At 52.3% G+C, this 14,600-nt stretch overlaps 2 protein-coding genes and 1 pseudogene across 3 annotated transcripts in view; 1 reads left to right on the top strand and 2 right to left on the bottom strand.

The window, feature by feature from the left end:
- PIGU (phosphatidylinositol glycan anchor biosynthesis class U) overlaps positions 1 to 10,209 on the top strand; it is an 88,368-nt gene extending 78,159 nt beyond the window's left edge. Inside the window, exon 12 of the mRNA XM_081097018.1 lies at positions 9,778 to 10,209. Within this exon, the coding sequence (XP_080953144.1) occupies positions 9,778 to 9,891 (114 nt within the window). The 3' untranslated portion in view covers positions 9,892 to 10,209. The remainder of the gene's footprint in view (positions 1 to 9,777) is intronic.
- On the bottom strand, positions 3,471 to 4,310 carry LOC308522863 (large ribosomal subunit protein eL8-like; annotated as a pseudogene). Its single transcript has one exon. The product of its transcript is annotated as a large ribosomal subunit protein eL8-like (transcript).
- Positions 10,210 to 10,396: 187 nt separating the features above from the next.
- Positions 10,397 to 13,341, bottom strand: MAP1LC3A (microtubule associated protein 1 light chain 3 alpha). The gene is made up of 5 exons (XM_081097017.1): positions 11,760 to 13,341; positions 11,395 to 11,450; positions 11,204 to 11,310; positions 10,814 to 10,983; positions 10,397 to 10,552 (listed from the first exon to the last, which is right to left on the bottom strand). Exons 1-4 carry the CDS (start codon positions 11,797 to 11,799, stop codon positions 10,821 to 10,823), a joined length of 366 nt encoding a protein of 121 aa, XP_080953143.1. The 5' UTR covers positions 11,800 to 13,341; the 3' UTR covers positions 10,397 to 10,552; positions 10,814 to 10,820.
- Between the last annotated feature and the right edge of the window lie 1,259 nt (positions 13,342 to 14,600).

Genomic DNA, 14,600 nt, shown 5'->3' with positions numbered 1-14,600 from the left:
TCTGACCCTGTTCTTCTCCAGGTCAGCGACCTGCAAAAGAGAGGTCATCAAGGATGACATATAAACAAAAAGGAATGCATTTTAATTTGGCTTTTCTTTTTTCTTTTTTCTTTTTTTAGGTGACTTTGAGGGTACATTTATTAAGGCAGGAGACAGTGAAAGAAGGAAGGGCCTAGCATAGAGAAGCAATAGGAGAGCTAGGTGAGGCTGCTTTGGCTCACTGGGAAGTCAGAGAAAAGGGGGCCTGGGGACAGTTTCAGGGAGTTAGCCCTGGATGAGCTGCTGCTACCCATTGCTCCCCTGTTTGCAAGCCTCATAGGATCCCCCAGAGTTTAGGAGATGCATGCCAGGGGGCAGGGCCGGAGCGGGGAGCAAGAAGAGGGGAAGGAAATGGCATGGTTGTGTTCCCCAGAGGGGGGTGTGCACCAAACTTAGCGTTTTAAAAAGAGTAAAATAAGATGTCCCACTCACCCTGATTCAACTTAAAGTCAGGAAACATAGGAACCTTTCCCCAAAATTATAATAGGGGTTCATGTTTAAAGAGAGCTTGCTAGAGGCCAGGCTCCTATGATCTTTGTCTTCTGGATCATGTGCTTTTGTGGCCTGGACCTTTCCCTGTGCTTTGCAACTTCTCTTGTGCACATGGAGAAAGGCGTGTGTGTTATTGTTGGCATCACAATGGAAGTATGACTTTTTGTCCTTTTAATAAAACGCCTTGGTAACCTGTGTTCGTACATGAGAGAGGAAGCTCCTTTTTGAGTCCCGCATATGTAGACCCATCACACCTGATGTAACTACTCCCCTACTGACAGCCTTTTAAGTTGTTTATTTTATTACTAGAGGCCCAGTGCACGAGTAGGGTCCCTAGGCCTGGCCAGCGATCAGGGCTGATCTTTGGGGCAACTGGCAGGCAACGGGGGTGGGGGGGGTGGGGGGGCCGCTGGCACCCGCCTTGGCTGGCCTGGTGCTTCCCACTAACCGCTGAGCCCCCCCCCCCCCCCCAACTGCTGCTGGTCTGGGCCTGCGGGCTGGGGGCAGCTCCTGCGTTAAGCATCTGCCCCCTGGCGGTCAGTGTGTGTCATAGCGACCAGTCAGTCTGCCTGTTGTTCCGCCATTCAGTCAGTTTGCATATTAGGCTTTTATTATACAGGATGATAAGGAATTCACTTAATTCACCTTTGAGGGAGGCACTGTTATTATTCCCTGACATAAGTGAAGAAGCTGAGGCTTGGAAGTCACAAAACTCCAAAGAGGCACACTTATTCTTGCGCTTGTTCATTATGTCCTCCCTGTAGATTGCGGATTCCACTGGGGCAGCCCCCTGGTCTCTCTCCTTCACCACTGTATCCCCAGCACCAAGAATATTCACTGACTGTTTATTGATGAATGAATGGAGTGAGCAGGAATTAGAAACCACATTTTACAACCAGTGATCTCTCAATCTTATATACCCTAACCTCCCAGTTCCAGTCTGCTTTGGTCCAAGCTGGGCCTGTGGCAAGTTCTGCTGATTCCTAGGGGGTCAGAGCCAGGGCCCCCTTCCCCTCCTGCCTGTGTGGCAGGCCCTGAGAGCCCCACTCCTGCTCTGTCACACCCTGCCCATCCCTTCCAGCAGAGTCTGGAACACGCTCGGAGCTGCTGCCTCCTCACATGCGAGGCCGCCCTGGTGCTGCTCTGTGCTACAGACCCTGTAGGTCCTGGGCTGGCCCTGTTTTCTGTCTTCAGGGAGCCCTGGAATCTGGGCACCAACCCACTGGCGCGTTGGGCCCTGCTCAGCACTCGCTTATTCACTTCAGGACAAATGAAACCCCAGTCCTGTCTCCTGGAACTGCCTCTCACTTGGCCTGATGCCATTCTGGGGAGTGGCCATGTGAGGGGACATGGGGCAGATCCGCAGTGTTGGGTGGTCTGTAGCCCCCACTTGGGACCAGATGGCGGCCCATTCCAGGCTTATTCCTGTGGATTGTGTGGTGGAGGGTCCCTGTGGCCCAGGCTGAGCCCTTGTCCAGCTGGCTGTGCATGTTTACCTGATTTCCTCTTCCAGTGGCATTTACCAAGGTCTTCATTCCTTTGTCCCCCTCATCATCAGACATCCCAAGCTTGTCTCTCACAAGCTTTCATATCCTCCCCGACAGCCAGAGTGACAGGAAAAACCTGGGTTAAATGCATGGGGGAACGGCCAGCCAGAAGGCCTGGGCTTAGGAACCCCTAATTCCAGTAATTCCCAGCCCATCTGGCTCGCTGGCCTTAGACGAGTCACAGAGCTCCTTGGGCCTGATTTACTTATTTGCAAGTACGAATTAGGTGCCTGCTGTGCACCAGACGCTCAGCTGGGGTGAATGAGAGACGTAGCCCTGCTTCTAAGGAGCCCACAGTCTGGGAGAGAAAGAAAAGGAAATAGGCAGGATTGGGGTAGCCGGGTAGTGCTATGAACAAGACAAACAGCTCAGAGCTGGGCAGTTAAGGAAGCTCTGGAGGGAGGCCCCTCTAAGTGGAGTGCTGAGACGCGGTGTGTGGGGGGAGCTCTGTAGGCCTGGTGAGTGCCACCTGATCGGAACGAGGCCATTTCAGGTCAGCAGTGTCAGAGCCACGTGGCCTCCTGAGCCTCACTGTGCTGAGGACCAGGCTGAGCTCTGGTTTTAAGCTGAGGACAACTGCGATAAGATTCATGCTCTGCAAGCCTCACTCTGCCAGAAGGGAAGAGAGGTGAGGGCTGTAAGCTGGAACCTGAGCCCAGGGAGGAGGCTGTTTCAACCTGGCGAGAGGGGGTGGTTGCCTGAGTTTCCTCAGCCTAGAGGGGGTTGTGAGGGGTTGGGTGGGGAAAGCTTTGTTCAGTTGGAAAGTGCCACATAGAAAGTGATTGCCAAAGGAAGCAGTTTTCTGTCTCTAGGTCTTGCTTCCACACCCATATTCCGTGTTAACATCTTATATTACCATGACGCATTTGTCAAAACCAAGAAACTGACCCTGGTCCATTATTACTAAGTAAACTCCAGACTTGATGTAGATGTTCCAGTTTTCCCTGTCATGGCCTCCTAGGACCCAGTAGGAGGCACCACATTACATTTAGTTGTCAAGTCTCCCTGTGTCCTCTGCTCGCTTTCCTCATTTCTCATGACCTGGACAGTCTTGAGGAGCATTGGTCAGGGAGCCTGTCGGGCGCCCCCACTTCCAGCGTGGCTGATGCTTTGTCATCATGAGACCAGGTGTGGGTTCTGGAACACTCGGGCAGTAGGACCTGCTGGCCACCTGATTTCATGCTGCTGCCCTTCATCGTCTGGTTCCATTGTTTCCAGGCCCCTCTAGGGGGAAGTTGCCGTTTTCCCTGCCCCTGCTCTGTTCTTTGGGAGCGAGTCACCAAGCCTAGCCCACCCCAGGGGCCCGGGGGTGATAGTGGGCAAGAATTAAGCTCTACTGTCTGGAAGGGGGATTATCTTCATAGTTTATTTATTTAGGCTGGAGAAGAATTTTTATTTTATGTACAAAAGACTCCACAGTGCACACTTAGCTCAGCTTAGTGGCCGGTTCCTTGGCCTTGGCCTTTTCCAGCTTGGCAATGCAAGCCACCGACTTTGGACCCAGGACATTGCCTCCCCAGTGGCAGCGGATCTCATCATATCTGTCCTTGTAATTGGTCTGGATAGCCCCCACCATCTTAGCCAGAGCTGCCTTGTCTTCTGAGTTAACCTGCGTGAAGGCAACAGTGGTGCAGGTCTTCCTGTGGACGAGACACCCAGCCTGGCCTTCCCCTTGCTCATGCAGTAGGGAACCCCCATCTGCCAGCACAGGTAGGGCAGGCAGACCACCAGCTGGATGGGATCCACATTGTGTGCAGTCACCACCAGCCGAGTCGTCTTGTTCTCTCACTGCAGGGTGGTGACAGTGTTAACCCCTGCCCAAAGGACAGGTGGCCTCTTGGAGGGGACATCCCCTTTGCCGGCAGCTTTTTTCTCAGCCTGAGCCACCATTCTCTGCTTCTTCTCTTGCTTTGTCTCTGGTCTGTACTTGTGGGCCAGCTTCAGCAGTTGAGTAGCCGTTTGGCGGTCCAGGGCCTGGGTGAGCTGGTTAATGGCAGGAGGCACTTTCAGATGCTCATAGAGAATAGCCCTTTGCTGCTGTAGCCGAATGTAGGTAGCGGGGCCATTTGACAAAGCAGGTGAGGTCCCTTTTGGGTTTGATGTCCTGTCCAATGCCAGAATTCCTGGGCCTTTTCTCAAACAGGGGATTTACCACCTTCTTGGCCTCCTGCTTCTTCATGACAGCAGGGGCGGAGCCACCTTCTTCCCCTTGGCCTTCTTCCCCTTAGGCATCTTGGGTGGCGAGAGGAGAGAGCTTATTATTATTATTATTATTACTATTACTACTACTACTAGAGGCCCGGTGCATGAATTTGTGCACAGGTGGGGTCCCTTGGGGTAGGCCTGCGGGGATCGGGCCAAAACCCACAGTCCAACGCCACCTACTGCTCCTGCCTGCCACTCCCACTCATCCCGGCCCCACTGCGCCTGCCTCGGGCTCACACCCAGTCAGTCCCAATGGGGAGAGACTCGCACTGCTGCAGTGGCGCTTGCCAGCCCTGAGCCCTACATCTGGTGCCCGTCCCAAGTGGGGATTGCCGGGACGCAATGCGGTGGGATGCCCTTGCTGGCCCAGCATCTGAATCTGTCCCACTGACCTTCATGTCGGTTGTCGGGTCCATCTGACAGCCGCTTTTATATCCTTTCTTCCTTGCCAAGCATCTAGGGAGGGGAAGTGGCCACCGTGCCTGAGGCCGGTTTCCAGGAGGCTGGCAGCCCTGTCAGGATCAGTTGTGCCAGCAGCACCAGTCCGTTGGTGCCTGGCTTGTTCTCCCAAGATTGGACCTGCAGGACTACTGAGGGAGGGAGTGGCTGCCACTGGGCTGGTGGGCTGCCAGGACAGGTCAGTCAGCTGAGCAGTGCTCCCACTGTGGGAGTGCACTGGCCACCAGGGGACAACTCCCTTGTTGAGCATCTTCCCCCTGGTGGTCAGTGTGTGTAATAGCAACTGGTTGTTCAGTCTCTTAGGCATATATATATATATATATATATATATATATATATATATACACACACACACACACACACACACACATACATACACACACACACACTAGTGGCCTGGTGCATGAAATTCATGCAGTAGGTGGATTCCCTCAGCCCAGCCTGTACCCTCTCCAATTGGGGACCCCTTGGGGGATGTCTGACTGCTGGTTTAGGCCTGATCCCAATTGGGCCAGTTTAGGGATTAGGATCGGGCCTAAACTGGCAGTCAGATATCCCTCTCACAGTCTGGGACCACTGGCTCCTAACCGCTCACCTGCCTGCCTGATCACCCCTAACTGCCCTCCCCTGCTGGCCTGATCTTGCCCCAACTGCCCTCTCCTGCCGACCTGATCTCGCCCCCAACTGCTTTCCCTGCCGGCTTGATCTCACCCCCAACTGCCCTGCCGGTCTGATCTCGCTCCCAATGACCCTCCCCTGCCAGCCTGATCATCCCTAACTGCTCGGCCCCCACCACCATGGCTTTTTCTGGAAGGAAGTCAGATGTCTGGAAGATGGCCGATCAACCCGGTCTAATTAGCATATTACCCTTTTATTAGTATAGATAGATTATATAGGATAGGATTGCTTAAATGAGGGGTTGGGGGGAAGCCTTTTTCAGCAGGAGGAGATGCTCTTGGAAGACAAAAATACATAATCCCTATATCTGGACTGATAGCCAGCCATATGCACTATACTGCCAAACGGGTTATTAAAAAATTGAGCCCCGCCGAAACCGGTTTGGCTCAGTGGATAGAGCGTTGGCCTGCGGACTGAAAGGTCCCAGGTTCGATTCCGGTCAAGGGCATGTACCTGGGTTGCGGGCATATCCCCAGTAGGAGATGTGCAGGAGGCAGCTGATAGATGTTTCTCTCTCATCGATGTTTCTAACTCTCTATCTCTCTCCCTTCCTCTCTGTAAAAAATCAATAAAATATATTTAAAAAAAAAATTGAGCCACTTTCTTACACCTTACACCAAACAGCTGTTACCCTTAAAACCCCTCCTCAGCCCCCACCCTAGGTTCTGCCTTCGCAGTTCACCCAGATTTGGTTCTGATTGGTCGGTTTCTATGCCAGTCAGCATCTCCAGGCCTGATCAAAGAGGCGAGGCTGATCAACAGCCACCCCACACTGCTGGCGAGCAGGCTGAACTGCTGATCTCTCGGAGAGAGAGAGGCATGGCTGCTGGCGAGACCTGGAGAGAGAGAGAAGCAGGGTCTGACCCGCTGCTTCTCTCTCTGCAGTCCTCACTAGCAGCTGCGGTATCCGCTGATCAGCCCCACTCTCTCTCTCCCTGAGAGCTCAGCAGTTCAGCCCACTCGCCAGTCCCCGCCCACTGGAGCCTGCTGTGAGTGCTGCCTGGAGTTCGGTGGAGCCTTTGGTCGTTTTGGGTGTTATGGACCCTGGGTTTTTATATATTAGTAATATATTAGTAATATATTTTTAAATATATTTTTATTGATTTCAGAAGGGAAGGGAGAGAGGGAGAGAAACATCAATTATGAGAGAGAATCATTGATTGGCTGCCTCCTGGATGCCCCATACTGGGACCAAGCCTACAACACAAAGTGTGCCCTTAACTGGAATCGAACCTGGGACCCTTCAGTCTGCAGGCCGATGCTCTATGCACTGAGCCAAACCAGCTAGGGCTTATTTTTAATTCTTCTGCAAGAATATCAAAAGGAATTTCCCGCCCTAACCAGTTTGGCTCGTGGTCCCAGGTTCGATTCCGGTCAAGGGCATGTACCTTGGTTGCGGGCACATCCCCAGTAGGGGGTGTGCAGGAGGCAGCTGATCAATGTTTCTCTCTCATCAATGTTTCTGGCTCTCTATCCCTCTCCCTTCCTCACTGTAAAAAAAATCAATACAATTTTTTTTTTAAAGGAATTTCCCACCATTTATGTATTATTCAATTATGTATTAGATGATTATTTTTATCAACATAATATATGCATCTAATTTACAAAGTTAAGGTTTTTAAGGAGAAATAATAACTCCCTAAAGTCTTCAGCTATTTATTTGTTCAGGAACTTCTGGATAACATGCTTACTCTATTTGTATTTCTTGGTTCTTTTCTCTTTTATATAAATTGAACTATATGAAATTGACAATATTCATCTGTTTCTGAGCTGCCAAAAATGGCAATTTCATATGGTTCAACCGAATACCTAGTATTTTGACTTCCTATTACTTGTCCAGCTGATTGTGTGACATTGGAGTTGGCTCATTTCTTTTGTGAATTGTGACTTTGCACTTGCCCTTCATCTGACCTGGCTTGAGGATCAGACCCCACCAGCTACGGGCTTCCCCAGACCAGGAGCCTGTGCCTGTGTGAGGAAGGGGCTGTGGGATGTGAGGTCAGCGTTTGCTGTGGTACCTGCCCCCGCCCCCCCCATAGGGCAGCTGTGGTGCAAGGCCTTGAGGGCGTCCTGGACTGTCTGCTCTGCTGATACCCACAGTGCCTGAGTTCTGTGCCTCTGGCGTACTGGTGCATGGCCCTGCAGGGTCACGGCCACGAGTCCAGCTCTCCCTGAATAGTTTTAGACCAACTATTGAACCTTTTGTGCCGTAATTTTCATCATCCTTCCAGACAGGCTCCAGTCGTGTCCTTACCCTAAAGCCATCGCTGGTATTGGCCCTGACCTCCTCCTCCAGACCACTCTGTGCTCTCCCTCCTGTCCACAGTGTGAGAGGCTGCCCAGGATTGGGGTCTCAGGGCCAGGGGCGGAGATCCCAGGCTCAGCTCAACCTCTGATCTGCTCCAAGACCCTAGCCAGGTGGTCCCCCTGCTCTGGGCTTCTGTCTCCCCATCTGTGCCAAGAGGTGGTTGGTGCTGATAGTCTGAGAGGCCTCCGAGTGCCTGAGAGCTGGTGGTGTCTGCACTGGTGAGCCCCTCCCCTCATCCTTCCATGGGGCTGGCCCTGCTCCTCCTGCTCCAGGCACTGGAGGTCTTGGGAGCTTAGGCCAAATGGATTGTAAGACTGTAGGTGCAGCATGTGGGGACCTTGGCAAATCCCAGTTCTGCTCTGGGCCTCTGAGAGGGATGGTGGGCTGCATGTCTAGGGCTCTTTCGATTCTGTGGTTCATACAGGAAAGACGGAGAGCTGGGTGCACATACCATTGTGCCCAGTGCAGGGAGGGAGGAGCACTCGTCAGACATCACAGAAACGAATGTAAAACGGCAATTTGGATGAGTTTGTGCTGCCAAATAGAGGTTAATGGGGCCAAGACTCAGTCTGGGGCATATGGGTGGGCTTTTCTGAGGAAGATCTTCCTGAAGTCTGAAGGGGGGCAAGCAGTTGTTGACTAGATGAAAGTGGAGAGAGCATTCCAGGCAGAGGAAACAGCCAAGATCCTGCAGTGGGAGGGAAGAGGCCAGTGTGGCTGGAGCAGAGTGAGGTGGAACATGGGGGAGCGTGAGGCATGTACACGGCAGGGACCAGGTGCAAGGCCTCAGAGCCCCAGGGAGCTTATCTTCACCATACTAGCTAGCCATAGGAAGCCTTTAGAGCAGCGGTTCTCAACCTGTGGGTCGCGACCCCTTGGGGGGTCGAACGACCCTTTCACAGGGGTCACCTAAGACCATTGGAAACACATATATAATTACATACTGTTTTGTGATTAATCACTATGCTTTAATTATGTTCAATTTGTAACAATGAAATTGGGGGTCACCACAACATGGGAAACTGTATTAAAGGGTTGCGGCATTAGGAAGGTTGAGAACCACTGCTTTAGAGGGTTTTAACATGACCAGATTTGTTTTGAAAAGCAGCCTCTGGCTGCTAGGGAAAGTGGACTGAGGGAAGGGGAGGTTTGAGATTAGGGAGCCCAGAGAGGAGATGCTAGTGATGACAGTGGCTTGTCCAGGGTGGTAACTGTTAAGATGGGTAGAAATGGGTGGATTTGCGAGCTTAGGACAGTGGTCGGCAAACCGCAGCTCGCGAGCCACATACGGCTCTTTGGCCCCTTGAGTGTGGCTCTTCCACAAAATACCATGTGCGGGTGCGCACGTACAGAGTGAATGAAACTTCGTGGCCCATGCGCAGACGTCGGTTTTCAGCCTGGGTGAGTCTATTTTGAAAAAGTGGCATTAGAAGAAGTGGGGGTACGTTCGCTGAGGTCGACGCCTCAGACTGAGGACGTTTTTAGCAAAGGCCAGCTTAGGAGTACCCTAATTAAGTTAATAACAATGTACCTACCTATATAGTTTAAGTTTAAAAAATTTGGCTCTCAAAAAAAATTTCCATCATTGTACTGTTGATATCTGGCTCTGCTGACTAATGAGTCTGCCGACCACTGGGCTAGGAGGTAGAACTGACAGTACTTAGTGGCTGTGTATATGGGAGAGGTATCAGGTGATCCTGTGGCCGGAGGACCTGGAAGATGTGGGGCCTGGGTTCCCAGTGGGAGAAGCTGGTTTGACAGGGAGCCTGGCTAGGGTGCATCCTAGAGGCCTGTGGGTACCCACGAGGTGAGGTCTGGCTGCAGAAGCACCAGTCTGGAGTTCAGGCCAGGGCTTGAGAAGGAGGTGTAGACAATGGTGGAGGGAGGGAGGGCCATACGGGCACTTCTAAGGTGTCAGTGAGACCCTGCAGGGTCAAGTGTAGATCCTGAGGTGGTAGGGTCTCCCAACACCCGCCTAGCTCCTCAGGGGCCCAAGGTTTAGGGGGAGGTACCTCGAAGCTTCTCACACTCTCTCCTCTCCCCCCACAGATCCTGCTGATTTCTGATTACTTCTATGCCTTCCTGCGGCGAGAGTACTACCTCACTCACGGTCTCTACCTGACGGCCAAGGACGGCACGGAGGCCATGCTTGTGCTCAAGTAGGCCTGGCCGGGCACAGGGCTGCACGGACTCAGGGGGTGGACAGGCCAAAAGCTGGGCCAAGCCCTCGAGCCAGAATTGCCAGCAGGCAAGTCCTCAGGCAGATGAGGTTCAAGTCCAGGGTCACGATCTTGGCACCAGAGGAGAGCCAAGGCTGGCAGCAAGGCCTGTGGGGCTTTGCCAGGCGCACCTCCGCTTGGACCCACAGTTTTTGGCTCTGCACACAAAGGAGCCCCCTCCCAGACAGGACAGGGGAGGAAGCAGGTGAGCAGGGTTTGTTAGGTTGTTGACTTAATAAATTTCTTTTTGGTATGAAGTCTACCCTGGGCCCACAGGACACTCCTGGAAGGTGTGGGCCCCTAATACCACCATGGTATACTACACAAGGGTGTGGGCCCCCAGAATGAACCGTAAGTCCACACAACAAGTTGTGCACTGGTGAGCCGAGAATGGCGTGGGACAGGCCACCAGCAGCCCTCCCCACTCCCCAAGCAGCTGGAGGCAAAGGGCCAGACAGGCCTGAGCAATCTTTATTCTGCAAAGGGACAGTGACCACAGATCCATACACCATGTCAAGACCAGGTGAGCCAGGGGCCAGTCCTTCAAGGGTGGGTGGTTCCAGGCAGGAAGCAGAGCCTCGGGTGGGGGAGGGGCAGGCAGGGGCCTAAAGTAAAAAAGACAAACCAGACAGAGCGCGGGTGGTGGGGGCTGCTCCCCACCGTCCACCAGCCAGCACCCAGAGGGGCAACCCTAACGTGACAGGCCCAGGATGCACACAGGGCGGAGGCGGAGTGGTTGGTATCCCCTAAGGGGTAGCATCCCTGCCCGGCCCCCCAGGGGCAGAGGAAGCTCAGTTCGGGAGCCAAGAGCTCCCTGGGCAGAGCCTGACATGGCCCCCCTCTCCCCTTCCAACCCCTCCCCCTACTGCTGGCTCAGAAGCCGAAGGTTTCCTGGGAGGCGTAGACCATGTAGAGGAAGCCATCGTCATCCTTCTCCTGCTCATAGATGTCCGCGATGGGCGTGGACACGCTCACCATGCTGTGCTGGTTCACCAGCAGGAAGAAGGCCTGCGTGGGGTTCAGCTGCAGGCGGCGCCTGAGGACAGGAGGGCAGCCCACAGTGAGGGGCCTGGCTGCCGGCGGGTGTCGCCCCGGCTCCCTCGCCAAAATGACTCCCTGCCTCCACTTCCCATCCCTGACCTTGAACTTTCCCAGAGAGGGACCCAATGCCCCTCCTATGCCCACTCCCACTCCTCAGAAGGACCTGGCCACCCCAGCAGGACCCAAGTCCCCCCTGAGGGTCGCCGCCCACGCACCGGATTATCTTGACCAACTCGCTCATGTTGACGTGGTCCGGGACCAGGAACTTGGTCTTGTCCAGGACTGGCAGCTGCTTCTCGCCCTTGTAGCGCTCGATGATCACCTGGGAACGGGGCGGGCGGGGCCGCGTGAGCTCGGGGCGGGGCCTGGGGCGGGGCCTGGGCCGGGCGGGGACGGTGGGACTCACCGGGATCTTGCTGGGGTGCTGGTCGCGGATCTGCTGCACCTCCTTACAGCGGTCGGCTGCGGAAGGAGGTCGGGCGCTGAGGCTGGATCTGGGTCCTCCGTGCCGTTTGCCCCGACGGCCCTCGAGGGGCGGCCCGGCCTGGCCCCACCTCCCCCAAGCCCCCGCCCCCCGGGCCGTCTGGCCGGCCTGGACACAGGACAGGGTGGGGAGGGCCCAGCCCAGGTCAGATCTGCCTCCCAGCCTGGGGTCCGGCTGGAAGCTGACGTCACAGGGCTGACGTCACCTGCGCTGGAGGTTGGGTCGCGCCCCCAACTCCCCAATCCCCATCCCCTCCCCAGATTCGCAGATCGCCCACCAGGCCTCACCGAAGCTCCGCCGCTGCTTGAAAGGCCGGTCCGAGGGCATCTCGCGGGCCCGGCGGGGCGCGAAGGCCGGGACTCCGGGGCGGGGAGGTGGCTGCGGTACCGGGGCGCGGGGGCTCCACACCTCGCGCGCAAGGGCTCTGGGGCTCACGCTGAGCCCAGCGTCGGAGGCTCCGGGAGGTAACTCGCTCGGGTGACGTCAGGTCACAACATTCCTTAAAGGGGAGGCCGGCGCACTGCTCCCATTGGGCCGACGCAAAACCCGCCCGCCGGGACCTTGACGTCAGGGCGCAAAGAGCCTGGATTCCCCGCCCGCACCAGGAAGGGGTGGCGGCTCCCAGGGGCGTCACAGTCGCGTGACGTCATGGCCTGCGTGGCCCCTCTGTCCCAGGCGGGGCTGAGCAGAGATTGGGAAGCTAGGAGGCAATGTTGGGAGCGGACCCTGCGCTTCGCAGTGGGGAAATCACTGCCCGGCTGCAGCTCAGCATCCTCTCCCCCCTCTGTCACTGCCCTCTGACAGCGCACAGCCAGGCTGTTAGTTCCAGCGACAGTGAGGTGCCGAGGATGACAGAGCCAAACTTCGTCCTTGGGGCTTATGGTTGGAGAAGGGAAAAGGTGGGTGGGCGAGATCAAAACATAAAAGAGCAAGTCACTAAAAAGGAACAGAGCTTTTCAAAGAAATCCCTAGAATTGAAAAATAGAGCTATGGACATTCAAGTCTCAATAAGGCAAGCAAGCAGATTGCACACAGCAGAAGAGAATCTCTGAACTGGAGAATAATCAGAAACAACTAAAGAAACAAGGGGATGAAACATGTAAAAGGGAGTGAGTGGAAAGGTAAAGTGAGAACTCTCATGTCCGATCAGAATTCCAGAAGAGAAAAGAAAGAATATAGTAGAGGCAGTTTCTTAAGAAGAGTTTCCAAAGTTGATTGAAGACCAGGATCCTCACATTAAATCCAGAGCAGGATAAATAAAACTAAAATCAGCACCTATGCATTTTGTAGTGAATTTGCAGAACTTGAAAGACATCAGTTGGGGAATGGTGAGCAGCTGAACTGGTAAACATGTAAGTCATCTAAACAAGTACTTAATTAGGACATGAATAGTGATGATTAATTTGTGGAGCGCAAACAAGAAGCATGAGACACAGTAACAGGTAAGACTGGCGAGGGTAATCAGAGCTCAGGTGTTCTAAGAAGCTTGGTTTATTTGAGAGGAGGAAGAGGAGGAGAATGATAATTGTCCAGCTTTCTACAGTGAAGCACGTATTTCAGACACTTAAGAGGAATCACTAAAAGTATGACTTCTGGTACAGAAAAGAGAAAAAGTTGGTAAAGGGAATTAAAATATAATGGCAGGCAGGAAAGAAAAAAAGGAAGAAAAATAAAAAGACTGGACTGTAAAGGGTGCCAAACCAGAGGTAGGAAATGTTTCACATTCATCTATTAAAACAGAGATGATCAAGTTGATCAAGCAAAATAAAATGCAGCTCTATGCCATTTACCAGAGGACATTTAAGACCTAAGGGCACCAAAAGTTAAAAAAAGGGGGGGGGGTATACTTGAGAAAAACTACCCACAAGATATCTATAGGAAAATCAGACAAAATAGGCTTTAAGGCAAAAGGCATTATTAGGGATAAAGGAGCGTCACCAGTCCAGCTGGCTTAGCTCAGTGGTTGAGCGTCACCCTATGAACCAGAGGTCAGGGCTTGATTCCCAGTCAGGGCACATGCCCGGGCTGTGGGCTCGATCCCCAGTGTGGGGCATGCAGGAGGGACATACAGGATTTTCTCTCATCAATATTTCTATCTCTCCCTCTTCCTCTCTGAAATCAATAAAATTTTTTAAAAGGGTCACCACAAAATGACAAAAAGAATTTTCAAGATGTAACAATTTTAAATGTGTATGTTAGAGGTTTTAAAAAGGGTTGAAAATGTATAAAGCAAGAGTGACAGGATACAAAGGAAAAGTGTCAAATCCTGTAGCATGGTAGGAGATTTAAGACCTCTTTCAGTAACTGATTGACGAAACAGCCCCCCAAAATAGATGTTAATGCTGTTAATAATCCTGATCAATGGACTCTGACAGAACCATGAACCCAGTCCAGTATGTTACTTTCAAGCACACAAGAAACCTTTACAAAAAAGTTACCTAACTACTGGACCCCAAGACACATCTCAACAGATATCAACGAATCCATTTCATACAGACCATATCCCCTGATGATAGACACGAGCAAAATAAACTCCAAATGTTTGGACATTTAAACATTCTTCTAAAAAACGTATTACTTAAAGATAAAATCATATAGAAACTAAAACTGGATCAAACAAAAAATGATAATACATATAAAAACTCAGGTGGTGGGGCATAGTAAGCGGCAATTAGGGAATTTATAACCTTATTAGGTAAGAAGAAATATGGAAAATGAGCAGTGTCAATGTTTAAAAGGGTTAACAGCCCTAGCTCGGTTGGAGCATCGTCCTGTATACCAAAAAGGTGGTGGGTTTGATTCCCAGTCAGGGCACATACCTAAGTTGAGGGGTCCATCTCTGGTTGGGGCATATATGGGAAGCAACTGATCGATGTTGCTCTTCTCTCTCTCTCTCTCTCTCTCTCTCTCTCTCTCTCTCTCTCATCAATAAGAAAAAACATGTCCAGATGAGGATTAAATTTTTTAAATTAAAAAATGAATAACAGTGTAAAAAAGAAAAAGTGAAGGAATATAATAATGAAGAGCAGAAATTGATTAAATATAGAACAAAAACACTAGTATGGACCACAAAGCTAGGTCTTTGAAAAAAAACAATAAAAACTAATTTCAAAAGTTACATAACTACG

Source organism: Myotis nattereri (assembly GCF_964212035.1).
Source record: "Myotis nattereri genome assembly, chromosome: 8".
In the NCBI taxonomy this organism is placed as follows: Eukaryota; Metazoa; Chordata; class Mammalia; order Chiroptera; family Vespertilionidae; genus Myotis; species Myotis nattereri.
The sequence above is the reverse complement of the archived record's forward strand: the minus strand, read 5'-3'. Positions and strand labels throughout refer to the sequence as shown.

What these genes read in the sequence shown, in the direction of transcription:
- MAP1LC3A (XM_081097017.1), bottom strand. Translation starts at nt 11,799, where the DNA reads ATGCCCTCGGACCGGCCTTTCAAGCAGCGGCGGAGCTTCG. An exon ending in AGCACCCCAGCAAGATCCCG is followed by an intron (nt 11,311 to 11,394) that starts GTGAGTCCCACC and finishes CCCCGTTCCCAG; the next exon opens with GTGATCATCGAGCGCTACAA. An exon ending in GAGTTGGTCAAGATAATCCG is followed by an intron (nt 10,984 to 11,203) that starts GTGCGTGGGCGG and finishes TCCTGTCCTCAG; the next exon opens with GCGCCGCCTGCAGCTGAACC.